A 27,934-nucleotide genomic window follows, 5' to 3' on the forward strand; every position below is an offset into this window, starting at 1 on the left:
AGCAAAGTTTGTATTCCTTGTCTGTTCCAATGCTGATCTCTTGACAAAGATCTCTTAGGACTGATTACAGAAAGAAAGTTATTTTATGAATACTGAACAATTACAATTTGCAATACCAATGCATTTAGTTGATGACAGTGCATCAACATTAATTTAAACCATGTTCCCACAGCTTCAGGCTCCACATGTAACAAGTCATTTAATCCCAAGGCATTAATGTTTATTTATGCAAGACAGACATTGCCCGTCATCTCACCAAGCATCAACCCAAAGTACTAGAAATCTGATCATAGTTTATAGGCACGTACCTAGTGTTATCCAATAACAAAGTGAAAAGAACAATCAATAACTGGTGATTAGCATTTGAGACACCAATTTTTAAACATCCAATCCTTTTTCAGATTGAATTACAATTCCTGCCAGAAAGGGAGTACTCTATTAAAAGACAGACACCCTAGTAAAAATGACCAAAGGTCAAATCAGTGCAGATCCAAGTAACAGGCCAGTCAACAAGATTCACTACACAAATCAAACCAGCAAAACTTTCTCTCTTGTCCAAAGAGGTCATTTTAACATACAGGATTATGTATGTGGAAATTGTAACGGAATCACCCAACCTCTAGCTGGGAGAGCATAGAAGCAACACTTTTATAGCTCCCGTTTTCATTTCACCAATAGTTCAAAGCCTACTATTTCCAATAAACTCCAACATGCACAGAATATTTTGACCTATACTAGATATTTAGATCAGAAGAATTTGAGATTAGTTGGCTTTGAACTGGTAGTGAAATGGAGATGTACACTATACAAGTCAGATTACCCTATGCAGGATTTGTATTCCATGTTTTCGTATCAATAGTTCCTGCTAAGCATTGACAAAACCACCGTGTCTAGGGCTTTGGATCCAAAACATCAGAACTGCTGCTGGCAATTCACATTGGAATTGATGAATAGGATTTTACACACATACAATAGTCCAGCGCTTGTTTGGAACATGACCAATTGGTATCTCAATCCACTAACGTTGAACATTTAATACTGATTTGCACACTAACTTGTAGACCCAGCTGCATTGAAGATCATGTTGCATTTCCTCCATCATCTTCCATCTTACTCCCTTCAGCAACTGACTTTTCTTACATATAAATCAGGTTGGGACAGACTCTAAATGATCATTGTACTAAGGGTTCATGAAGTAGATTGTGAATTGGAAGCCTTTGTTTCTAGTTAAGATTATGCCAGGAAAATAGAGATTATTTCATGTCTAATCCCTGACCATGCAAGACAGAATTAAATCTGGAGTCATCTGACAATTGCAATATTAGGTTATGGACAAATTGATGACAATAAGTAGACATGAAGCATTACACATGTGGTAAAATACTGCAAACCTAAATACAACTTCCTCTAGAACTACTTCTGCTGCAATGACTATCAAAACATCCAAATCTCCACCTCTAGATTGTCACAATGTATTACACCTTTAAGATCTTTTGTCTTTGATTTATCATAATATTTCTCAAACTTTATTTCCATATCCATGTTCCATATATAGTTGTGGCCAAGATCTTTCTCCATATTATGCCAAATTGAACTAACTATTTCATACCAAACTGAGCACTGCTTTTATGAAACATCTTCTGAAAGGCCATTTAACATTCACAATTCAGCTTTTCATGCATGACAATGACCTTTGAAATACATGCAGGTTTTATGTTCAAAGTCTAACATTGCTACAGGTGTTAAGGGCCTGTCCCACCAGCATGCGATTGCATGCGTCTAGCGCAACCAAACGTGGTGGCTTCAGCCGTACGGCTTCGCGGGGCCGGTCCCACTTCCAACCGCGGAGCCGTCTGGAGTTGTGCGGGGCTGGTCCCGACATCATACATAGAAAATAGGTGCAGGAGTAGGCCATTCGGCCCTTCAAGCCTGCACCGCCATTCAATATGATCATGGCTGATCATCCAACTCAATATCCTGTACCTAACCATACTCACCAATCAGCTGGGCAGGAGGCGGGCCGACTGAATTTGGACGTCGCACGGCCTCGGGCGGTTACGTCATCACGCAACGGCACGCCGGGCCGTGCCGTCATCAGTAACGCCACGCGCTAGGCGTACAGCGTCGAGTCGCTGCGTACAGCCTCAATGCGGCTGCGGGCCGACAGGCAATTGCCGCGCGGAATTTTTGGACAGTGTCAGTTTTTCGGAGTCCCGTGCGATGTCAGGGACCCGCCCCGCACAACTCCGGCGATCGAAGTGGGACCGGCCCCACGAGGCCGTACGGCACATGCGACCACGTTAGGTCGCGCTCGCTGCATGCAGTCGCATGCTGGTGGGACAGGCCCTTTAGGCTAATTAGTTTACAACACCTTTCACTTATCTTAGTAGAATGGCGCAAAATCTGTAGAGCTTTACAGTGCCCCAACTATAATATTCCTCCAACGTTGTCAACTACTTCCTACAAAAGCCAACCTGCATCTAATGGGGCCCATATCTATTTTATTTAATGTTATTACATTTTGGAATGTCTAAAATGTGTCTGCTTCTGCTAATAACACATTATTAAATAACATACTGGGTTTAAATAGTTAACAAAGGAACACTTACACAGTCTGTGACTTGGTCTCAATTAGACTAAACAATAGTGACCTTCAGATTTTATATGCATGTTATCGTGAATACCAGCCAAAAGCACCAACATTGGTTGGGAGCTCAGTTATGGTAACAAATGCAGAGGATCTAATTTTGTTTGAGGCTTGCATTATGATTAACAGATGATCTAAATTACTCAATTTGTGGAAAGATAATATGCTTGGAATGCTCAGATAAAGGGAAGAAATAAACATCACTTTTGCATTTCCCCTAAAGAATACTGGTGCTAATAAGTAGTTAGAAAGATCAGACATCTTCACTAAATTATAGTATTTCAATTTACAATTACCCATTGTACTAAGGGCAATTTTAAAGGTGGTACTTTGAAGCACAACTACCCAGTAGAAGTAACATACCAATTGGATACTTGTGCTTGTCAGTATCAATACCAGCATGTACTACTCCCCCAAATAAGTCATTCATGATGGTTGCCAAGGCCTCTGCATTCAACATTCCGTGTAGTGCTCCAACAAAAACTGTTTTACTGAGATCCAGGCGCTGAGATGGGCTGCGAACAAAGTTGCTGTCAGAAAGGACCCACGGTATGACCTGCACCTGCAAAATTTAGAGCAGAGGAAAGATTTACAAATAGTTTTACAACTGCCCTGAAAAGTTTGCCCTTAAACTGATACAAGGATTAATACATCCACACAAACTGCAGTTAGCATAGAATTTACTGCCATTAAGCCAGTTTTTTTAGTTGTTTTTTTTGCAACATCCATAGGCATAGTAATCTTTATTCATGAGTAAATTGATTATACATAAACATTTGATCCTGTGGACTTGTGCCTAATGCAAAGCCAGCTAGTGTTCTTCCTCAGCCATGAGACATCGGTCAAGGACCGATGACTGAGCAAGGCAGCAGTCAGCACAACAGCCCAAAGGGTGGAATTACCTCATTCCCTGATCCCCAGGTTAGAGGCACTGCTCTACTAGACCTGATCCAACCCGAGGAGCAAGTGCCACCGTCTCAAAGACAATCCCTCATTGGAAGAATGGACAGAGCAACATCCCCACCCACTAATTTACCCCAATCCAACAGCTGCCGACTAAACCTGGGGCCATACTCATTGCCTTCGTTCCAAAGATGTCCAGTGAAGATGAGAATAAAAACAAGCAGGACAGCCTTATGGCCTGGGCCAAAAGATGTACAATTTCCCTCAAAATACCACAATGCCAGCAGTTGTCTGTCTTTTCACCGTTTTATTTTTATTTTTAGTTAGTTAAAGTGTTTTGTTTGGAGGTCTAGACTTTGTGTGGAGGGTGGGCGGAGGGGGAAGGGGGAAACTGCCTTTCAGGGTCCCTACCTGGTCGGAGAGGCAGCTTTTCTCCGGGCTGCAGCTTCGACCCGTCCTCGCGGCCTACCAGCGGGCCTGGAGCGGCGTTTCCTGTCGCGGACCGCCGGGAACCTCGGCTTCGGTGGCAGCACAGCGCTGGAGTGCTATCGTGGAGCGAGCGGGCGATGCCTTGCCTGGGTCGCCGCGCTGGAGCTCCGGTGAGCTGAGACCGCTGGGAACAACATCGCGGAGCTGCGGGACTGTGGAGCAGCCAGCGGCGCCGAACTTTACACCGGGAGCCTGGGATCTCGCGACGAGATCGCCAGTTGTGGAGCTCCATCCGGCGCGGCCTTGTCGGCTTCGGAAGCCGCGGCCTCCAGTACGGAGGCGGCCGTTCCAGGGTTCCCATGCCGCTGTGAGGACTCTCCCGACGCCGGAGCACCACCACACACCGAGAACGGCCAGGAACATCGGGCCTCCGTAGAGGCAACTGTGGAGGCCTCAATAGGCCCGACTATGGGTGAACTGGGGTTGGGGACTGGACTTTGTGCCTTCCCTCATGGTGGGAGCCATTGTGGGGGGGATGTTCTTTGTGTTTAAGACTCTCATTGGTGTTATGTCTGTATTCTTTTGTGTACTGCAAAATGGCAAAGAGCATTTCACTTCATTACACCTCGGTGTATGTGAATGTGACTAATAAAAAAACCTTTGAATTTGAGAAGAATTAAAGATCAATTCTGATCAAAGAAATTAAGACTTTCTACAAAGTACAAAGCAAAGGATTATCTCATTTCCCCCCTCATCTAATAGAAATAGTCTCAGTTAAAAGCAAGGCCCAAAAACCAAAATTTTGTCAAGCAGGAACAGACAGCATTGTTTAACATTTGGCTGGAATCATAAGAGACCAAATAATCATCAAGTACTCAGTCGACATTCAGCATTGTTGGTTATTACCAGTGCTTTTTTTGCAGACAAAAAGGTGCCGGTAAGCATATTGTTCCTTGCTGTTGTTGTCTGTGGCAGATAGTTATCCTAAGGCCCTGACTGCATAATTTAAATTCTTTAACTTTCATAATTTGTAATATTAACATTTCTAAAAATATGAAAACCCAGTTTTATCATTAGAGGTGCCACCAGCATTTACTGACATAAAAAGCACTGGTTATTACTATGCAAATCCAAGTCAAAACATTAAGTATATTTGTGTAGACCGAAACTATATTGCAAAGAGGAATTAGTATAGAACTGGTTGGGAAAGACAGGACGCAAATGCCTAAAATACCTCTTTGCAGCGCATTCTGCGACTCGACATCTTGAAGTAATATTCACTTGCACCATCAGTACTCATGAGGTCATGTGTGCAGGATTGCAGTAATGCACGCACAGACTTCTCAGATTCAAAAACTAAGTAGACATAACCTAGTAATAAAAAAGTTAACTAATTTAGTTTTTGCATTTGGAAATAAAGCTCAAGGCTGTGCATCTTCCCTTTAATGCAAAAGCCGACAAAACTAAATGGTGAATCATGCATAAAATGCACGAGTTTGTATTTCTACTGAGCGTGGGCTGACAACGTTTAAGACGCACTCGAATTAAACTGCATTTATATTATACTATGCTATTCTGGCATACAAGTGGAAAAGTAGCCTGACTGCTTAGTTTCCACAAGTTTGTCATATTAATTGAAATTCACGCAAGTCAATTAAATTTTTGGATTTGGCCTGCACAATTCAAGCATTATAGAGTAATAGCCATTTTAATCTACTTCATCTAAAACAAGGCTAGTAAATGCACTAGATTTTAAATGGGTCTTTAAACTATCAAAAGTTGGTTATTTTAAACCCGTGAAAGCTTAAATGGCCTTACCAGCTATCCAAGGTGGCTTGGCAACCTTTGTACCTGCATGCATACCAGTGCTCTGACCCATAACTGTAGTGACGTGTTCACGTCAGAACAGGTAAAATGTCCTACCACATCTCAGTTCTCATTACCTTTCGGCATATTACCTTTGGGTGGGCATCGAGGGTGCTTGCCATCCTTACCCGGCCATTCCACACTCAGTGAACCAAATACTCTGAAAGTATTTATCAGTCCCACTAAATAAAAAAGGATAAACCATTAAACACAAAAACTGAATTGTTTACCAAATGTCAGAAATTTAACAGCACCACTCTTGGGACAAAGTGACATCTAATGATCAGAACAAGATGGCCCGAGGCCCATTGTAGCTTTCACTTTAGAAGTAATTTCTTCAGTTTCAAACCCATATTTTAAATCAAGGATCAGACTGATGAGATTTAGTAGAGCAGATACATCTCATTTTTTATAATTAGTGTTACTAGTCCCAAACAGAACCAGGTGTCTATCCCCCACACCAATTTCATTCTCCTGACCCCACCCAAGATTCTAGTTCAGAATCAGCAAGTCTGGTTAAGTTTATAATGACTGTTTTTCCACAATTTGTAGCTTGCCCAAGTGAAGTGAACATGGGAGGTTTGATTCATGTTCCTTCAATATGTACTGTATTTTACTGTTCTTTTTACAATCCATGTTCTCATGGTATCTAAATCTTATTAGTTATTTATGTTATGACATTGGATGGAAGCTGCATACCAAATCTCGTTGCGCTTATGTGTAATGACAATAAAATATATTATTATATTATATTATATTTGTCAATTGAATCGCTATTGGAGGCAAGATTATTTTGGTCAAGGAGACTGCTGTGCAAATATCATGCTGCAGTTAAAACTATGATATTCACTGCTGCAATAAGAATCAACTTGATCTACTTTGGAAAAAGTACCCCCCCCCCCCCCCCCCAACCCAGGCAGGTTTTAAGACTATTTTGAAGAGTGCTAAATACAAATATGATGGGGAATGTTGATGGGCCACCCAAATCATATAGGAAACAACTATTCTGAAGTAGTGCGGGCAAGGTAACGTAGATAGTTACTTGATTTTTAAAGTGAAGCAGCAAAAACAATTAGAATATTGGAAACAAGAGCCAGAATTATGCCCAAGGTAGGAAAGCACAGACAAAGAATAATTTCTGTTGGCATTAAGAATGGAACAAATATCCTGGCAGAAATAAATGAATGTGCTCAGAAGATAATCAAGTTACTTTGTTCTGAAGTTCGAGATAGGTTCAGATTAAAAGTACATTTTACCATCCTGCTTGTTAATCTGTTCTGATAAGATTTTAAAATTATCATCAAGAGATCAATAAAAACATACAAAATGTGCCAATGTCAACCTATTCAAAGGCCCAACATGGTTATATTCAAATCAATATTAACTTTCATTCATAAAGGTTTGACAATCCAGTTATGGTTATTATGTGTATAATTGGTCAGGACCACAGGTTAAGAATGAAGTGAACTATTGGCATCTGGAATGCAATGACCAGCGCGAGTGGCAGATTCAACAAAGCTTAGGAATGGATCAATAGTTGAAACACAGCTTTTGGTTAGGAACCCATAAGTGAAACAGCTCAGTATTTGTAGAGCTTGTCCGGACTCAAGGATAAATAGGCACCTTCCCTTCCATTATCATTCTATGGCTGGAAGCTATAACCCAAATAGCTTAATCCAAGAGAAAAACACTAATGTCCAGTGATCACTAAAATCACTTAACCATCAGCCCACTGTTACTGCCACCCATTGACGATATTAATATCTATAAATCACCCAAACATCTTGGGCATTTGAAATACTTTCCCATGCAATACACAGTGATAATACCTTCAGTTATGTCCCAGGGTACACCACCCAAGAACACTTTGCAGGAATAGATTGGGTTCTTATAGTTCCGGGGTGGTAACTGGCCTCTCCAAGTAAACGTAGCTTCACTCATTGCTTAAGGGAGAGATGGAAGAACAGGTAAGGGAGTTGTATTTCTTGGAACAGATCACAATACATACACCACCTTCACTGCTTTATTAGAAGAACTATTGGCATATAAAAATTATACCCTGCACTATGCACCTTCTCTACTCTCACCACATGAATATAAGATATATGCTCGGCAATCAGCCTTCAGACTGCTGTGCAAATCAGCTGCTAGCAAAACCTTATTTTGGTATATAAATGTAGTGTCTGTTTATGACAGAAAGAATAGAAAGCCATTGCTGCAATAATGCAAAATGAGGCTAAAAGCTTAACATTGTTGACGGGTCACAGGATACAAGGCATTCAATCAAAGATAAAGCTTTCATTTTTGAGCTTCCAGATTCATTCAAAATGAGCGAAAAAGCATTATTGCTAACAATGCAGAATATTTTATTCCCATTACCTTAAGGTTACAGTGTGTTAAATGTTGGATTTAAGATTTAAATTAATTTAAAGCACTCAAAATTTTAAGACCAAAATATACTCAAATGTCTTCATTTTGACAGAAGAGAGGCACGACACCAATACAATATCAAGATAGAAGCTTGTATTTCATCCCACATGCTGATGAACCACATCCCACACCCTTCTTTAGTAAACCACCCTAAAAATACTGTTTTATTACCTAGTCATAACAGATTCTGGCCAATTTAGGAACATAAGGGTCGAAAAAAATCCAATCCATACAGCACAGAACGGGCCATGACCATGCCAAACAATCACCCACCTCCAGCAATCCCATTTGTCAGCACTTGGTCCATAGACTAAACACTGGCAATTCAAGTGCTCACCTAGATATTTAATTGTGAGCAGCTGTTTCCATGTCTTGCTCATACAATGCTTTCCAGATATCAAACACTCCCCCCCACCTCCTCATTTATTCTGAACCTCTGTCATCGTTTGAAACCCTTTGAACAAAAATAGTTTTCTATCATCTATGCCCTTAATTTTCTATTCCCCAGAGGTCCCCTTTCAGACTCCACTGCTCCAGTTCTCTCTTCATAACTATACACCTTCCCAGGCAAAGCCCTGGTCAATCTCCTCTGCACACTCCAATACAATCATTACGTCCCTGCAGCACAATGGAAAAACCCTTGCAGAACTCCACTAGTCACTGGCAGCCAACCAGAAAATGCTCCCTTCATTGCCACCCTTCATCTTCTGCCATCCAGCCATTACAATACCACTTCATCAAATGATCAATTACTTTCGTAACTCAATACTAGGGACGAGATTTAACAGGAACCCAAGGGGCTATTTTGTCCACTCAACGTGTGGTGGGTATATGGAGCGTACTGCCAAAGGAGGTTGTGAGGCAGATACTATAACATTTAAAAAACACCTGGACGGGTACATGGATAGGAAAGGTTTAGAGCGATATGGGCCAAGTGCAGGCAAATGGGACTAGCTTGGATGGGGCATCTTGGTTGGCATGGACAAGTTGGGGCAAATAGTCTATTCTCTACGACTGCACTTCTGCAATGTGTATGCCATTTGCAAACTTGTACTTCCTATATTTGTACCGACTTGACCCCCTTACCTGCAGCTTGTCTATGCAGTCTGGCCTCCTTTTCAATACTGAAAGGGTCTTCTGGGCACTCCAAAAGATCCCAATTTGCCCAACCAGAATTTGCTGACCACCTTTTGAAGGGATTAGGGCTCATTGAATTTGTGACCGATATTTGATCTTGATCCACTCGGGGGCTCATAACAACCCGTTTCATTGAATCCCTGCTTACTCCACCCATCGGCAGAAAGGAAATTGGAGGAGAAATGCGAAGACTCGTCTGTAATAAAAACATTTAATTGGTAGACATCAAAAACCTTTCCATTAAATCAAGACTTTCATATCTAATGAGATGATCAGTTATCATGCAGTTGTACAACAAACAGCTGAGTTTACCAACTTGAGAATTCTAGCATTTAAAGCAAATGACCAGCATTCTTAGAATTAAATGTCCAAGCCAAAATAGTTTTTTAAAACTGCAGCAGATACAAACTATTAGAGCTAGCGTTCTTTTTAAATGTTTGGTCCAGGCTTTAAAGTTATCTACTCACTGTGTGACGCATTAGTAGTTAGATGTTTCTAGATCCCGAGCCATTTGTCAATCCAGTCTCCATGCAAGAATTTTACAAACATTTCAATTGAAACTGCTTAAGTACCCATACAAAGCAAAACTATTTTAGTCTTGAAATAGTTTTAAGTACATATTCTAAAATGTTATCAAATCAATTTTAAAATCAGGTTGGCCACTCCAAACTCTACAGGATACTCCAGTCGAGTGTTTAAAGGGCCTAATTGGAGCAATATTTTCATGTTCTGACCAAGATGTTTGGATCAAGTATCAACTACTCGTTGTACTTGCTACAAAGCACTTTGTTCATTACTGCCAACACTTGGTACCTTAAATATTTTGCATTTTGAGTTCTCAAATTTCATAGATCCTCTGCCTAGTATTCTGCCACCTACATAAACCACCAGTTTATTTTAAATCAGCAAACTTAAATGACAGATTAATGTAGTCAGTGAAACTTAACAAAACCCAAATAATGAACTGTGCACTATGCAATAGTTACACTAATCAAAGTGACCGTTTAATATTAGTTTTCACCCCCAACCACATATTTTAACCATGCCTTCAACCAATCTACCTTGGACTATCTACACATTCACAAGGCTTACCCAAATTACATCAATAGCTACAATGTTGTGACTGACTAAATCTAAGTGGTAATTTCACAAGATCCCCAACAAATCATTCTTAAGTCTTATAGAAACTTACAAAATTCTTAAGGGGTTGGACAGGCTAGATGCAGGAAGATTGTTCCCGATGTTGGGGAAGTCCAGGACAAGGGGTCACAGCTTAAGGATAAGGGGGAAATCCTTTAAAACCGAGACGAGGAGAACTTTTTTCACACAGAGAGTGGTGAATCTCTGGAACTCTCTGCCACAGAGGGTAGTTGAGGCCAGTTCATTGGCTATATTTAAGAGGGAGTTAGATGTGGCCCTTGTGGCCAAGGGGATCAGAGGGTATGGAGAGAAGGCAGGTACGGGATACTGAGTTGGATGATCAGCCATGATCATATTAAATGGCGGTGCAGGCTCGAAGGGCCGAATGGCCTACTCCTGCACCTAATTTCTATGTTTCTATGTTCTATGTTTAACCCAATATCAACAGTCGAGCATCAAAAATGTACTTATTAAATCATTTCCATTCCCTCTTTCAATAAGGAAACAAAGTGCTGGAGTAACTCAGCAGGCCAGGCAGCATCTGTGGAGAGAGTGGATAGGTGACCGTTTCAGCACCTTCTTCAGACCCAAAACATCACCTATCCATTCTCAGACGCTGCCTGACTTGCAGAGTTCTTCAGTGCCTTGTGTTTTGCTCCAGATTTCAACACCTGCAGTTCCTCGTCTGCGTCCTTCCATTTAGAAATAATTCTACATTGTGGCAAATGTTCCATAGTCAAGGAAATATCACATTTATCTTAAGCGTTGCGTATCAAAACGTTACTTTAAATTTCAAATCTCAAATCTATACTGCAAATAACCACACTTTTTTTTTTTTTTTTAAAATAACACTTTTGCTAATTGATGAAATTTGGTTTTATCCATCTTCAAACCCAAAATAAGTAGAAATAACCTACATCTGCTTTATGGCAGGTTAACCAGTCAACATCAACATTTGTGAAAAACCATCACTAATTGGACATTCACGTTCATGTATTTACATAAATGTAGTTGGAAATGAACAAATTATACTCCAAGAACAAGCACTTGGAGTGCAAGCCAAATTTCAAAATGGAAACAGCCACAATGGCCCAGAGTATTGCACCAATTTCCCCTTCAAGGAACTTTTAAATCGGCAAAATTGTTTCAATGGAGATTTAGGTAGAAAACTGACTACACAGCATTGAAGTACAAAAATATACAATCATACAATGATCTTTTATTTAATGTTATGCTAAATTTGTGGTATATTACTGAATTTTTGTACCAAGTTGGATTTGGAAATTGAAGAATCTTACCATTAGCTCCGAAAGGGGATCAGATCCAGAGCTGATGCCACTTGTGTCCGAGTCAGAAGGACTGCTTGAACGAGAGTCCAACACTGAACGGCTGTCCAAGCGTTTGGGCAAAGCGGATGCAAATTGGTCAACATAATTCGAGCCTATTGGATCCATTGATGGGAACCCAACTGATGTTCTAGGCAGCTGGGCACTCAGTGGATTAGTGAGCAAGCCTAAAACTGCAAGCAGGAAAATGAGCAATTTCAAACTGTACAGCTTCAGTTAAAACACATACCCAAATAGCTGAGCAGTGCTTGCATCAAGCAACCTTCCTACAATTCCCCCTTCAAAACAGGGTCATTAGCTCTATTCTATACAATTCCTTATATTTAAGATTTCATTTTCTCGAAAGACAAATGGCACCCTCCAACTTATAATGCAAACACAATGCTTTCCCTTTCTCCATTACTTTCTGTGAGCAAACACTTTTAGGCCCAGCTACCAACATTCGCACACGCATACTATGCAATAGCTATCACCGTCAAGTGTCAAAGGTTAAGTTTGTACCATAAAATTAGTCTTGCATCTTCATTGCTCCAGTAAAACAGTGCCCTCCACTATCAATCCAATTGCATACTTCAGTCTTTTTATACCCACTCAGCTCAATTACTACTTTACAAGATTAATGAATGAAACACTGGCCATTTTAATAAAATGTTTGAGCTTGCACTGAAACAGGATCTAAGATTTGCACCAGATTCTCCTCAAACAGTGCAATGCTCACTTTTACCCAGAGCCCATAAACAAGTGCACGGTAAAATTAGTATACAATCAATATGCTCAATTTAATTCCTAGCATTCATGAGAGGTTTTAATATTCCTTTCTCTCTAATCTATAAACTAATTTTCCTCTAATCAAATAGGATTGCCTTCCAGCTGATCCTAAAATGAAACCCTTAATCTGAAGGTAGACAAAAATGCTGGAGAAACTCAACGGGTGAGGCAGCATCTATGGAGAGAAGGAAATAGGCAACATTTCAGGTCAAAATCTTTCTTCAGATGGAAGAAGGGTTGAAGTTTCTTCACCATTTGTCTACCTTCAATTTTCCAGCATCTGCATGCAGTTCCCTCTTAAACCCTTAATCTAAATCTGTTAATTGTACAGAATAAATAACTCGTGGCCACAACTAATACCACAACGAGTTTCCTCCTTCAGTATCAAATTAAGCATCGGCAATATTTCAGATCCATAAAATTGCCCTTCCAGGAAGGGAATATCCCAGATCAATAGGATTCACTGAGATTACCACTCATCCCTTTGATGTTGGGAATTCTGAAAATAAGACAGTAGCTTGCTATATGTTTAACCCAGGAACCTGTGTAGTGCAGTGAATTTCTTCAAAGGTGTAAAATCCACATGTAATCATTGTGTTGTGGAAATATAAAAATGCTGTGGGTGGGTGCTGCAATTTGTTTTTAACATTCTGGATTCTCTCAGTGCACAATGTTAGGGCCTTGAATAAACAAACATTTGAAAACTCGCCACTGCTCTATGAGATGTTCTTTGTCTGTTCATATCAGAGCCATAATTAAGATGGCAATTGGACCTCGTATGAAGTCAGATTCAAGGTACATGTTAAACAAAAATTCCCTCCAACACCTCCATACCTACTCCAGGTTTTCACAGATCTGAACATTACATTTACCATACCCAGAGCTGCTCACAGGTTGGTGCAAATCCCACAACCTCATTCTTAACGTGGGAAAAAAACTAAGGAGATGGTGGTTGACTTCAGGAGGGCGGGGAAACAACACCATACACCTCTGCACATCGACGGAGCTGATGTGGAAAGGGTCAGCAGCATGAAGTTCCTAGGACTACACCTGTCTGATGACCTGACGTCCACGGCCAACACCACAGCTCTGGTCAAGAGAGCCCAGCAGCGACTTCACCCCCTCCGAAGACTACGGAAAGCAGGCCTCCCCACCACACACCTACGGACTTTTTACAGGGGGACTGTTGAGAGCACACTGACATACGGCATCACTTCCTGGTTCGGGAGCTGCAAGGCGTACGAACGTCACCAACTGGACAGGATAGTGAAGACCGCAAGCAGGATTATTGGTGCTCCACTCCCCTTCCTGCTGGACATATACAAGAAGAGATGCATCAACAGAGCCATCTCCATCATCAAAGACCCTTACCACCCATCGCATGACTTTTTCACCATCCTCCCATCTGGGAAGAGGTACAGGAGCATCAGCTGCAAAACCAGCAGGATGCTCCTCAGCTTCTTCCCACAGGCTATAAGACTGTTAAATGAACTTTCCCCCCTGCCAAGTATCGCGCACAAACACCCCGCTGCCAGTCGGAACGGCTGTTGAATGTTATTGAATGTTATTAGAGGGTTAAATTGTTCATGACATGTATTTTAACTTTAATTGCTATTTATTTTGTAACGAAAACTGAATGGACACTGGTCGAGAAACGTTTTTTTTGTTTCCTCTGAGTATGCGAATACTCAGGAAATGACAATAAAGATTTACAATTACAATTACAATTACAATTACAATTACAATATTGGGCTAGATTTGTCCCAAATGTTGTGGTGTGTCAGAAATACCGTTTGCAATCCTGCACTGCAAGATGTTGAACCAGTGACAAACCTTTCAACCTTCAACTTTAATTCCTTATTTCCATCCATCATAAATTGACAGCATATAGAAACCATGATTATGTCTTTTTGGAGACTCGTTCTCAATTGATGTTGTGAATACTTTACCCAACCTCAAAATTCTTCTATTAATATACAGGCCATTTCCCATCACAAAACTTAATTTGAATGTGTGGTGATTGCATTGCAATGAGGATTTAACTCCAACAATGACTTGCCCAATCCAAAAAGGCATCCAATACATTGCAAGACTCATTCTAACTATGTAGTACAGCCAAAAACAGGTTGGATGCAGCAAGAACTCTAAATTGACTGCAGTTTGGATGTTTGAAGTTAGGAGGTATTCATGATTTAAATCATAAATGTAATTATCACCACATCTCTTTGAATGGGGTTCACGCTCTTTGATTAAGGGAGGTTAGGTTACAAATTCACAAGTTATTGGAGGAGAATTTGGCCCATCGAGTCCACTCAACCATTCAATCTTGGCTGATCTCTGCCTCCTAATCCCATTTTCCTGCCTTCTTCCCATAACCCTTGGCACCCATTGTAATCAAGAATTTGTCTATCTCCGCCTTAAATATATCCACTGACTTGGCCTCCATAGCCCTGTGACAACGAGTTCCACAGATTAAAGTTGCTCCTCATCTTTCTAAAAGAGCGCCATTTAATTCTGAGGCTATGACCTCAGTGAGCAGAGGCCCAGTGCTGTTTAGCCCAAAATATCAAATCAAGACTATTTTCAAAGAGAAGATTTAAAAGTAATTCAAGACTTGACAAGCTGACAACAGGCCAAAGGGGGCATTCTGAGGGTGGGCCTTGGGTACCCTCACCTGCGGCCTTTGACACCTTTGCTTGTAGCTGGTTTCTAGCAAGAGAAAGATAGGGCACAGCTGAATCAAGCACAATCCAGGCCATTGATACTTCTGGTGCTGTGCACAAACCCCATGGACACATGCAAATTGCCCAATACATCAATTTATAGCACCTAATTTTCAGCATAAACCATTGTTTTACTTTATATAGTTTGGTTATTAACTTCGGATTACTGCATATTGCTGATACTAGATAATTTTTATAATCTGTATATCCTATAAAATTGTTTTCAATAAACAGTGCATTGTACATAGTCGCATAGTTCATACACCAAGTGTTAAAGCATGGACTATGATCAATAGAAAATCCATAACAGCCTCAATCTATGTTACTTTGAATAAATAAATAATTGAGAGCATTGGGCCAAGTTTGCAAGCAACAGTAAAAGTGAAGCAATTTATTCTTTCATTTAATGCTACTTTAATTAGTTCAAAGGAATATTTCTAAAATAAATTTGTGGCCAAAAGGCAACCACAAATGCCTCTTTCAGCCAACACGAAAAACAACAATTCACCCTTTGGTGCAACCATTAGAACATTTCAGCTAATGTTACGAGGATAACTGCCCTTGGAATTTAGGAAAAAACTCTTGAATACGTAATATTGGGACATTATACTGTCCATACTATGCCCACATCTCCAACATCCAATGAACTATACTCTAAATGGTGTCTCGTTCATGATCACATAAGCAGGATATAAAATAGAAGGCCCCCAAACCTGCCCCACCTATTTGACCTTGGCTGATCATGCCAGGCTCAACTCCTGTCAGTACCCCATAACCAAATTCCTCAAACTACCTTAGATACATCTAATGATCTGACATTCATCAAAAGTCAGATTTGATGAAAGTCAGATTTTCCAGCAGTTATCAAGGATTCAAATTTTCTAATTGCTTGCTTGCAGCTCAATAGTGGGAAGTTCTTAACATCTACCCTGCTAACCTCTTGTTTATTTGAGTAAGGTCACTCCTCATCCCACTGAATTCCATGTTGCAGATCTAAATTATCTAGTCTTGTGATAGGACAACCCTCTCACCCCAACAACTAGTCTGGTGAATATTATTTGGATTGGCTCCAATGCTACTCTATCCTTTTGGCAAGAGAAGCAAAACAGCTCACTATTCCAGGTGCAGATATGACCTATATGACTAGCAAAACCTCCCTACGTTAAACTCCAACTCTTACAATAAAGGCAAAAACGGCATTTGCCTTAACCTGTTGAACCTGCCAATTTGCGATCCATGCATCAGAACATCTAGATCCTTTTGAACTTCATTCATATGCAACCACTCTCCATTTAAATGATCATCCACTTACCAAATAGCATAACCTCAGTTTCCCACTTTAAACCTAATTTTCACCCAAACTCCATTGTGTAGAAATACATGAAATTCAGCACAAATTTGTAACAGAAGTGTCTAGAGCTGAAATGTTACCCATGCCTTCTCCCCAGAGCCTGAGTTACTCCAGCATTTTTGTGTCTATCTTTTGTATTAGCAAACTTGGAAACCATGTATTTTTGTCTCTAGGTCAATGTACATAGTAAACACTCAGTCAGATTCAATGACTGCAACCCAACACACGGGGCCCAAAGTGTTTGGGAGGCCCTGTGATGAATCTTGTGCAAATGTGGGAAACCACATCCTGCTGCTAGTTCCCAAGTCTGTTTTATTCAAATCTAGAGGGAGAAATTAAAAGCATTTACATTGAGCGAGACAAAAATACAATCCCTGGAATATTTTACATCCCATCAGCCTGAAAGGGATTTATTCCAAACCCATTTTCTCTGCAGCAGTTAGTTTTCAATCTATGCTGATATACTTTCTCCATTATTAATTCATGCACCCACTTGACAAACGCCTCTTGGAAATCCAAATACACAGCTTCAAGATCCCTCTATCAACTCCATCACATCCCTACAATTGTCAAACATATAATTTTCAAAAAGGTACAATAGTTTGATTATATTCAGTTTTCCTAAATAATTAGTTATGTCCCGATTACTGACTGGCATTGACTATTCCCAGTCAGGTATTATTCATAATCAACCCAAACCTACTTAACATTGCTACCTGGTATCTCTGCTCCATTGCTCGCTGCTGTGATACCTTCCTTAACACTCCCAGCCTTTTAGCCTGTTCTTTGGAACATCTGGAACCATGTGCCCATGCTATTAGATGACTTATATTGCTATCCGTACTGTCAATTCATCCATCTTGTTGGAAATGGTTTGTGTACTCAAAGACCATTAAACTATAAGAAGTTTTCAAACTCTGGATATGTCTGTATTGCATACTTGTTTATATTTATTGTTTATATTTTCTGCAAGCTGCAGTGAGGCACACTAGTAAATTTTGCTGTTCATGAAATTTGAGGATGCTGCAAAAAGGTTCTTAGCCATACAAGAGTCAGCAGTTAAACGGCACTGACAAACGGCATAATTGGCCTGAAAAATAGATGGCCAGTCCCTAAAATCCTGCAGCTGATAACATCTTGATATGGAAAAGATGTTTCCAATAAATGGGCGAGTCTAGAACCAGGGCACAACCTCAGAACAAAGGGACATAACTTTAGAATGGAGGAGGAATCTAGCCTGAGGCGAATCTAAAAAACGGAGACTGACAGGCTCTTGTTGAGCGAGGGTCTCCAAGGGTACGAGGGGGGGGGGGGGGGGGGGGGGGGGGGGGGGGGTGTGGTGAAGAAAAAGAGAATATTAGATCAGCCATGATTGAACCGCGGAGTAAACTCGATGGGCCAAATGACCTAATTCTGCTCCTAATCTTAGTCACCAAAATGCAAATTTGCAGTAGAGAATTAAATATCTGGCAGAGTATTAAATGAGTTAAGAGACACCTTGTTATGCAATAAAAAGGTAACAACCTAGTACAAATTTAGTGATAGTTTAGACTAAGCAACAGCAATAGAGCTACTGCCTCATAGCACCAGAGAGCTGCGTTCTGTGTTCCATTCAGATTTGTGCTGTGTAGAATTTGCACATTCTCCCTGTGATTGTGGATTTTCCCACGTGCTCTGGTTTCTTCCACCGTGTGGGTTGGATGGGGGGGGGGTTTAACTTGCAGCTCTAAATTGCCCCTTAGTGCGTGGGTAATTGGTAGAATTCTGGAGAGTAATGACAACATGGATAGAATAAAATTGATTAATGCAAGAGCAGTGTAAATGGGAGGCTGATAGTCAGCAAACAGCCAAAGGGCCAGTTTCCATGCCGTCTCTTCCTGTCCAAGTGGGCCTGATCGAATTTATTCCAAAAGCACTTGCTCAACCAAAACATTAAATAGATCTTTGAAGACGTTTTCCTCCTGCCTGCAAACACTCAAATTTTAAGACTCCCAGATTCCTACATCATAACACAATTAGACATCTAGTTGAAAACTCATGATTTGCTCACAGGTTCCAACGGTAATTTATCATGTTATCAAGTGATGAGCAGTTGACACCCAAGCTTCCTGGGTGCATCCTACACCACACACGCACATTTAAGATGAGAAAAGCTTCAGGAATTGAAGGTTGATACAAGGATGCCAGGAAGTCCAATGCGTAGAAAGCCTAGTGGGGCAAACCTCTTCAGTAGCTTAAGGCAAAGCTGCAGAAAGCCCGAATGGCTCATGGACATTCCAATCTTTTTGTGCTCCTCACATTTTCCCATGTACCATCTAGGTGTTTCAGATATGCCACCATTGCTGGTAGTTACAGTATACAAACCAATGGGAGTGGAAAGATACTACATGCCTGAAGTACCTAAATAGTCAGAATGTGACAGCTAATAGCAGATTAGCTCCAACCCAAGATAAGAAAGTCACCTTTCGGCATGCTTACTGAGATGCGTCTTTGGCATAACTATTGTATTCAAATCACCTGGCAGTAATTAGAGCTTGAACAAAAATATCCGCAATTTGAATCTTCAATCGGCTTAAAATGGTTGTTTGGCTCAAACACAAATTTCACTGTTACAAATCAAAGCTGAGAATTGGTTTAATTGTTTTTAAACTGGTGATGGTGTCCAACTTTATTTACCACCTTGGAAATTAGCAAGATTGGGGGGGGGGGGGGGGGAAAGAAGAAAAGGGCCACTTTCACAAGCTCTTTTCAAAGTTAAGCCCTTCTAGGACCTCAAAGTTGCTACCTTACATTAAGTAAAAAATAACTTGGACTACAGACCGAATAATTAAATATCAAATACTATAGTCTAATGACATGCAACTCAAATATCTGTTGCCTTTGCCAACAGGTGTAATATTCACGACTCACGGTGTGTGTTTGTTTTGGGGGGGGTGGGAGGGGGAAACTGTTTAAAATCTCTTCCCTGTCCGGGAGACCCGACCTATTCCCTGTCGGGTTTCCGTTGTCGTTGGGACCTAGCACCGTGGAGCGGCCTCCAACCTGAACGACCCGGGGGCTCGGGAGACTGGACTACTCACCATCGTGGAGCTGGCCGGCCTCGGAGCGTGGGGAGCGGTGGTGACTCGCTGCTGCAACTCGACTCCTGGGGCTCGGAGGCTCCAGCAACGCAGTCGCAGGTCCGGTGGACTGGGACATCGGGAGCTCGCGGGTCCGGGGGGGGAGAGACCGCTTCCCGGAGCTCCCGCAACGCGACTTCTCCAGCCCGTGTCGCGGGGTTGGAACGACCTGGAGCGGGGACGTACATCGCCCGGCGCGGCTTCATGGCCGTGGGACATTCCAGCGCCCGCCAGGGGGCTCCAACATTGTGACTTTTAGACCGGGAGCGGGGCCGTAAATCGCCTAGCACGGCCTAAAATGGCCGTGGGACTTATCATCGCCCGCCTGGGGCTTGGTCATCGGGAGAGAAATGGAGAACGGGGGAGAGAAAAGACATTGCCTTCCATCACAGTGAGTTCACTGTGATGGATGTTTGTGTGAATTAAATTGTGTGTATATCTGTAGGAAATTGTCTGTTTGCAAGGCTGTGGAAACGGAATTTCGTTTGAGCCTTACTGAGGCTCAAATGACAATAAATGGTATTGTAATGAGGAAAAAGGTACAGTGGAAGAGAGCAAGGGTAAGAGATAACAAAAGGCAGAAGCAATCCAAAAGCAGACCGACACATCAAGGTTGTTGACAGCATGCTGATGCACCATTAATTCTGCACAATGATCGACGTTACAAAACCTTGCATCTTAATATTGCAGGGTCAGATGTTGGGAAAACCAGTTATATCAGGACTAACTTTAAAACAAGCCATATTCTGGAGGCAAGCTTTCTTTTGAATGAATAATCAGCTTTGATTGCACTTTAAACATTACAAATGGTTTAAAAATAAAGCTTAAATCATGCAAATGTGCTTTTAATGCAACACCATCTGTGACTCATTGTAATGCAGGCAATAAAGATACAATTGTAAGTATATTTTGCACCAAAGGTTAATTTCTGAAGATAAAATGCTATAGACAGCGAGCCAGAGCAAATGCCTCAAAATAAGTGACATTACAGGGTTATACGAAATTTGCAACAGATTTTAGTCTTGGCCTCAATTTGCATTTAAACACTGAATAAAGTGATTGTTTAATCCAAGATCAAGCAAACCAAAACGTCACTAAATAAGCTAATAAAACACTTGTCCTAACGGAAGTTTAAGTCGCACTTACCTGATGAACTGGCAGTCACTGCAGTATCAGAGTCCTGAGTGCTCCATGGTCGGTCCCACCCAGTCAGATTCAAGGACTGGAGGCCCAAGCACAGGTCCATAGTGTCTGGGAGGCCTCGTGATGAATCCTGTGCAGATGTGGGAAACAGCATCCTGCTGCTCGTTCCTGGATCGGATTTATTCAAATCTAGAGGGAGAAATTAAAAGCATTTTTTAGACGATACATAGCTGCATCCCATCTGTCCAGCCCCTAACCTGTGACTACACCCTACAAAACTGCCATGCATCTTGGTCTGCATCAGTAGTTCAGCATGTGACTGAACTGCTGATGTACTCGCTACAATCCTGCAAATTACATCACTTTAGTACAAGAACTCAAATGTTTATAACCAAGTCTATCCTAAAATGCGCAGCTTGGAGCTTCGGCAACATTAAGCAAAACGCACTGCTAACGGCTGCGCCACCACATTCTCCTCCCCTTCAATACTTGGACCTGGATAACCTCCAACTGCTTGCTACAACCCTGAATCAGCAAATGCAGAACAAGCCGAACAATTCTGCTAGCCTAATGTCTGTTTACATTTTTTTTAAATGCCTGACTTGCTTTACATATAATTATCTTCCTTGTGCAAGGCAGTGATGCCACCTTGAGGAAAATTATACTTCCTTCTCTTCAAGAATTAAACCAGGAAAGAATTGTTAAAACACCATTCTGCCACATTCTACAGTGTCAGGCATTTCTCTGGAAGCTTCTAGGAGTGGCGCTTACAGGCTTCTATTTTTATTGGAGCAAGTTTGATTTGTATTCATGTTCTGGTTTCAGATTACGGTGACAATGGTTTTGCTTTCAGTTTCCTCAGGATTAATACCGAACTTGAGAAAAGATTTACAATTGAAAATTTGCTGTTCTAAATTTATCAGCTGAAATGAGCTGCACTACAAGACCAAAGGAACAACAATACCATTTATGCAGCATCAGTTCTCTATACGTGTCACTGACAAGGCAACATTTAATACCTTAATTGCCTGCGAAGGTGATGAATCTTTACTGCTGTGACCCATTTGAAAATAACACTGCGAGGGAGTTAGAATTTTTACCTACTGTATAGGAATAGACGGTTTGAGTTCTACTGGAAGTTTTTGTTCTTGCTGCTCTCTTATCTACAGGTTACAGATTCGGAAGTCATCTTGGGGTTCACGAGTTCTCGTAGTGCACATCATTGCAGTGTGCTGTTTGGTTCTGGTTAGTGCCGAGCATCATCTCAACCGGAGATGTATGGAACATTGAGTGCTTTGCAGATAAAGGTTCAAGAACGGAGGTGTCATTATGAACAGGTCTCTGGCCTGCTTGCAGTCACTATGGTCAGTCAAATGACCTTCAAGGGAGTCTGAAATTCTGTAACGTTGTTGAATAAAGACAGGGACGTCTCACTGGAGAATCACTGGCTGTGCAATACCAGACAAGGAAATATTATGTCACATTTTTGGGATTCTGGCTTGCCCACATCTGGATAAAGATTGGAATGAATCTGCAGTGGATTCAGGCAACCAAAACCACACATTTGTGAACAGGTCACTGTGCAACTTGCAGTTCAATGGCCTATGGGGATACACACCAAGCCCCATTGGATTAGTCTTTGGCGTACAGAAGGTCTAGAATAGAGCAAAGGAAATCAGCAAAGGTACAAGAAAATAATGGGACTAAACAAGCAAATTTTGGGATTAAAATGACGTACTGCCAGATTTGAAACTGATCTGGAGAAATTAGGTGCAGGAGTAGGCCATTCGGCCCTTCGAGCCTGCACCGCCATTCAATATGATCATGGCTGATCATCCAACTCACTATCCCGTACCTGCCTTCTCTCCATACCCTCTGATCCCCTTAGCCACAAGGGCCACATCTAACTCCCTCTTAAATATAGCCAATGAACTGGCCTCAACTACCCTCTGTGGCAGAGAGTTCCAGAGATTCACCACTCTGTGTGTAAAAGTAGTGGATGTCTTTCAGGTATAACATGAAATTATAAAATTACAACACATTCAACTTAAGGTTTACACTGATTGGTTAATGGAGCCAAAAGAGCATAAAAGGGTTATTTTAAAAGTCAAGCATGAACAGAGGCATGTCAAGAACTAGAAACGGAAACATAGAAAATAGGTGCAGGAGTAGGCTGTTCGGCCGTTTGAGCCAGCACATCCGCCATTCAATATGATCATGGCTGATCATCCAAAATCAGTATCCCGTTCCTGCTTTCTCCACATATCCCTTGATTCCGTTAACCCAAAGAGCGATATCTAACTAAAACATCCAGTGAATTGGCCTCCCACTACTTTCTGAGGCAGAGAATTCCACTAGATGCACAACTCTGGGTGAAAAGGTTTTTCCTTATCTCAGTCCTTAATATTCTTAAACTGTGACCCCTGGTTCTGGACTCCCCCAATATCAGGAACTTTTTTCCTGCATCTAGCCTGTCCAATCCCTTAAGAATTTGATATGTTTCTATAAGATCCACAACTACAAATACCTGGAGGATACAGCACAATCTACATTCGTAACGTAACTTGAAAGAGAAAACCAAGTATAATATCCTTTGATGCACCGGCACTGAAGTTCCATTTTAATATTAACAACATACCCCGTCTATTCCCTCAACTTGCATCCAGAAATCTCCTTATATACACTTGATTACCTATATTTCTATTTAATATTACTAGCTAATTTGGTTATATTACTTTGCATCTTCATCCAGATTATTGACATAGATGGAACTCTGGTCCAGCATCTACCCATGCTGCATTCCACTAGCCATTCTTCCGATTCCAAAACAGGTCACTTATCCTTGTTTTTATTAGCTGGCAAATCCTTAATTCATGCTAGCACATTCAACAGCACAAGTAGAATACTAATGATTTTATTTATTTTCAATGTGGAAAGAATTCAAGAGTACTATTGCTCTACAAATAATTTGGAAGGCAAAACATTGGCTTACATTCTTGTATTCAAATTCTCTTGCAATTCAAGACAACCTATTACAAGTAAAGAAGGTCCCACTTGCATCATCCTGGAATATTGTACATAATCTGTTCTCCTTACTAGGATATAAAAGAGTGGATTTCAACAGAAGCTGTTCACCAGCTTAAATACTAGGATTCTGGCAGCGTAGAGAGGTGATGTCCCGAGAAATTAGCAGATTGGGTCTGCATTCAAGTTCAGAGAGGTCCTACGGACAGAAACTAGAAAGATGTGGATACATCCCCTAGTTGAGGTCTTAGGCATTTTGAACCAGAGGTCAGACAGTAGAGATTTCTTAAAGGTTAGCAAATCTGGACTTTAGCTAGTTTTCCTCCCCATGATGTGTGGAGTGAAGTGCATTTGAGACAGATCAGAATCCATCTGCTGCAAATCAGACCCCATTGAACTCATCTATTGCGTCCGCTGCTCTAGATGTCAGCAGATCTATATCGGTGAGACCAAGTGGAGGTTGGGCGATCGTTTCGCCAAACACCTCCGCTCGGTCCGCAATAACCAAGCTGACCTCCCGGTGGCTCAGCACTTCAACTCCCCCTCCCACTCCGTCTCCGACCTCTCTGTCCTGGGTCTCCTCCATGGCCACAGCGAGCAGCACCGGAAATTGGAGGAACAGCACCTCATATTCCGTTTGGGGAGTCTACAGCCCGGGGGCATGAACATCGAATTCTCCCAATTTTGTTAGTCCTTGCTGTCTCCTCCCCTTCCTCAACCCCCCTGCTGTCTCCTCCCATCCCCCAGCCTTCGGGCTCCTCCTGCTTTTCCCTTTCTTGTCCCCGCCCACCCCCGCGATCGATCAGTCTGAAGAAGGGTTTCGGCCCGAAACGTTGCCTATTTCCTTCGCTCCATAGATGCTGCTGCACCCGCTGAGTTCCTCCAGCTTTTTTGTGTAACCCACTGAACTCTTCATGGAAGTAGACTTCCACTTGATATATTTTGGTCTCGCTACAGAATTTACACAATAATCAAGTAGAGATTCAAAAACCTATAGTTGCTTGAGCCCACTTTGCCATTATATGATTAGGGCCTATATTTCATGTTTCCAAGTGAGCAATGAAACAACCTACTCCACTAATGGAAAATAACCCAAATGTGGATAAGTCCAAATCATGAAATACATCATAACCAATCCGTTAAGATATTTTGCTGAAGGAATCTCATCTGTGACATCTCAGGACAAGATCAATTGAATGGATAAAACACAAGGATGTGCATCAAGTCATTCTGTGCCTCATCCCAGAAATATACTGATTTAACTCCCGGACCTACATCAATTTTGCATCTCGTCCCATTGTGAAGTAGCTGATCATATCTTTAGATTCACTTAAGAAACAGCCCATCAGCATGTTGGCCCAGTTTCCTCTAGATTGATACCTGGAACGGGATATGGGGCAATCCATCCTGCATTGGCTCTGGGCAAGTTACCAAATACGAAGACCAAAATGGTACATGCCCCCAGATGAAAGCTCAAAAGCCTCTCCCAGTGGACGATTTGTACTCGCATTATAATCCACTTGCAACAAGGCCACATTCTTCCCAAATTGCATATTATAGCATAAGCCAACATCTATTTAATAAATACCAATAGCTTGTCCTTTGCCCCAACAGTAGCCACTAACAAAATAAAGGCAACTTCACTTAAGGAGTCTTTCATGCTTAGTTTTAAATAGCAAAACAGGTTGACTGGGAATTTTATGTCTACATTTTGACGAGAAAAACAGGCAACATAAGGAGAGATTAGTTTTCAGGCTAGTTTCTTAGAAAGATGTTCTGGAGTCAAAGAACAGACTATTCTGTGCTTGTTGTTGTACAATAAAATGAAATCAAGGTCATCATTGTGAAGATAAAGATAGCAGCCATCATATGATAATTTTATATTTCAGGGAAAAATAGGGAAAGAATTGTATTGATAAGCTAGCTATAATTTTCAGAAATTCAGGGAAGATTCTATTAGATGGAAAAAATGCTTGGCAGTCATCCTTTCTTCCCATGCCTGCTCGCTCCATCACAATAATTTGTGATCCTCCCTTACACTTTCTATAGTATTCATTTCTATAGCTTTTGTAAAATGTGATGACTAGCAATCCACCTCTTAACACCCACTTTTCCCTCAACCTTAAAGGATGTAGATTTTCATTGTTAAATGGCAAACAACAATTGTCAAATCAGTGCTTTAAACGTCTACATGCAAAAGATTGAAGTGTGGCCCTTGAGAATTTCAGCTGAACAATTGTGCTTAAGAAAAAATCCCAAATGCTCCACATGATTTTCTGACTAGAACTACTTTGAATCACTCAATTTGAAGGCCATGGATTAATTCACAGCACAAATTCTAGGAAATACAGCCATTGGTAATCTTTATGAGTCAACAACATTTGTTACAATCTACATTGGACTTGCAAAACATGGGAATAGATTAGGCATTGTCCACTCAAGCTTCATAGTCATGTTATAACTGCCAATGAAAAGCCTAACATTTCATAACGTTTATCCATGAAATCAATTATGCATTACTTTGTCTATCATTTAGCAAGTACCACTGCCTCTCAAGGTAGAGAGGGTTTTTCAGATTTAAGCTCGGGCAAAGTGCAATGAGTTGCATCATCTTCCATCTTCAAGCACAAAGCAATATAATATGCAAAAGGCCATCCATATGTTTTAAAAGTTTTCCCTTTCCAAAAATGGTTAGAACACAAACCATTCATAAATCAAAAAGCATTGAGGGGATCACAGACAGCCATAACAGGAAAGAGAGCAGATATGGGAAGAGCACCTACCAGCCAGCCTCACTGACCGGTAGTGTGCAAGCGAATCTTCTCTGAGCTCCCAGCTCACCACAGCCCAGTGCCAGATTGTTGTGCTTGAGTGGGGAGCAGAGACAGAAGTCATGCAAATGTACAGTTCCCACCTGGCGCAAGACACCTGAAGCACTGCACCAGCTAGCAAATCCATCCTGGTTTCCCCAAAGACTCATTCATAAGCACAGGCTATCCACAAGTGCTTGTAGTCTGGAGAGGACCTGAAAATTAACATTCCCACTCACATTTAAAAAATGTCTACCCAAAGGCACAGTTTAGGACATACAATGGTGGCCTCGGTTGGACAAATATTCTGGTGATGTTTCATTCCACATAAGTTACACGGCAGGCAGTAGTACCAGTATAATTGAAATAGCTGCAGTTCGTATTTTCCCGAGTTACCACTTCAGCAAAATCTCCTCCTACATTTTCTTATGTGCAGCCAATCCCCATTTCTCCATGTTAAAGAGAGGATGTGTTCCGAGACAACAGTCCGCATTGCCATTTTCTACAATATTATGCTACATCAAAACAAATTGATAATCTACCTTAACCCCTTACACAGCCTTTACCCTACACCCCTCATAAGAGCGGAGAGCAAATTTTATTATGCAAATATCTGGATAGTGATTTTGAATTCTGCAAGGGTGAATTTGTTCCCCAAACTGCTGCAATACAGGGGTCCGTAGTGCTTGGTATTTCCCCCCAAATCTACTTAATTTGTGCACTCCACTGACCATCACATAGTTTAGACAATTTGCTAAATGTTCATAGGTCCTCCCTGGTTACAAACGCCCAACTTGCAGACAATCCGTACATAAGACCAGCAGGATGACTGCTGCAGGGCAACAGTCAGTAAAAATCAGGGTATTTTCACACGGCTTCTCCCTACCAATTAACTGAGCAACCCCCCCCCCCCAGCCAAACAACAATCAGGGGCTGGGTCAAGCAGAGCTGGGAGTGCTGACCAGGCTCACTCACCAAAACAATGAGGCTCCTCTTCCTACGACTGTGAAAGTGAGCAGGTAGTGCAATTCCCTTCCTTAGTTTTGATTCATTTCCAACTTGCGCTGTTTTCAGGAACCGAACTGTTTTAACCTGGGA

The 27,934-nt window shown here is 41.4% G+C and overlaps 1 protein-coding gene across 5 annotated transcripts in view; it reads right to left on the reverse strand.

The window, feature by feature from the left end:
* Positions 1–27,934, reverse strand: part of cpeb1a (cytoplasmic polyadenylation element binding protein 1a) — a 58,644-nt gene that overhangs the window by 4,484 nt on the left and 26,226 nt on the right. For 4 of the 5 annotated variants that reach the window (XM_055662627.1, XM_055662631.1, XM_055662630.1 and 1 more), the window contains exons 3-9: positions 21,006–21,191; positions 11,851–12,071; positions 9,362–9,608; positions 7,675–7,788; positions 5,923–6,027; positions 5,214–5,350; positions 3,011–3,209 (exon numbers count right to left, since the gene is read on the reverse strand). In XM_055662627.1, coding sequence (XP_055518602.1) covers positions 3,011–3,209; positions 5,214–5,350; positions 5,923–6,027; positions 7,675–7,788; positions 9,362–9,608; positions 11,851–12,071; positions 21,006–21,191 — 1,209 coding nt within the window. The remainder of the gene's footprint in view (positions 1–3,010; positions 3,210–5,213; positions 5,351–5,922; positions 6,028–7,674; positions 7,789–9,361; positions 9,609–11,850; positions 12,072–21,005; positions 21,192–27,934) is intronic. The other variant, XM_055662629.1, reaches the window with a different exon arrangement.

The sequence above is a fragment of the Leucoraja erinacea genome, chromosome 36, assembly GCF_028641065.1.
Source record: "Leucoraja erinacea ecotype New England chromosome 36, Leri_hhj_1, whole genome shotgun sequence".
Classification (NCBI taxonomy): domain Eukaryota; kingdom Metazoa; phylum Chordata; class Chondrichthyes; order Rajiformes; family Rajidae; genus Leucoraja; species Leucoraja erinaceus.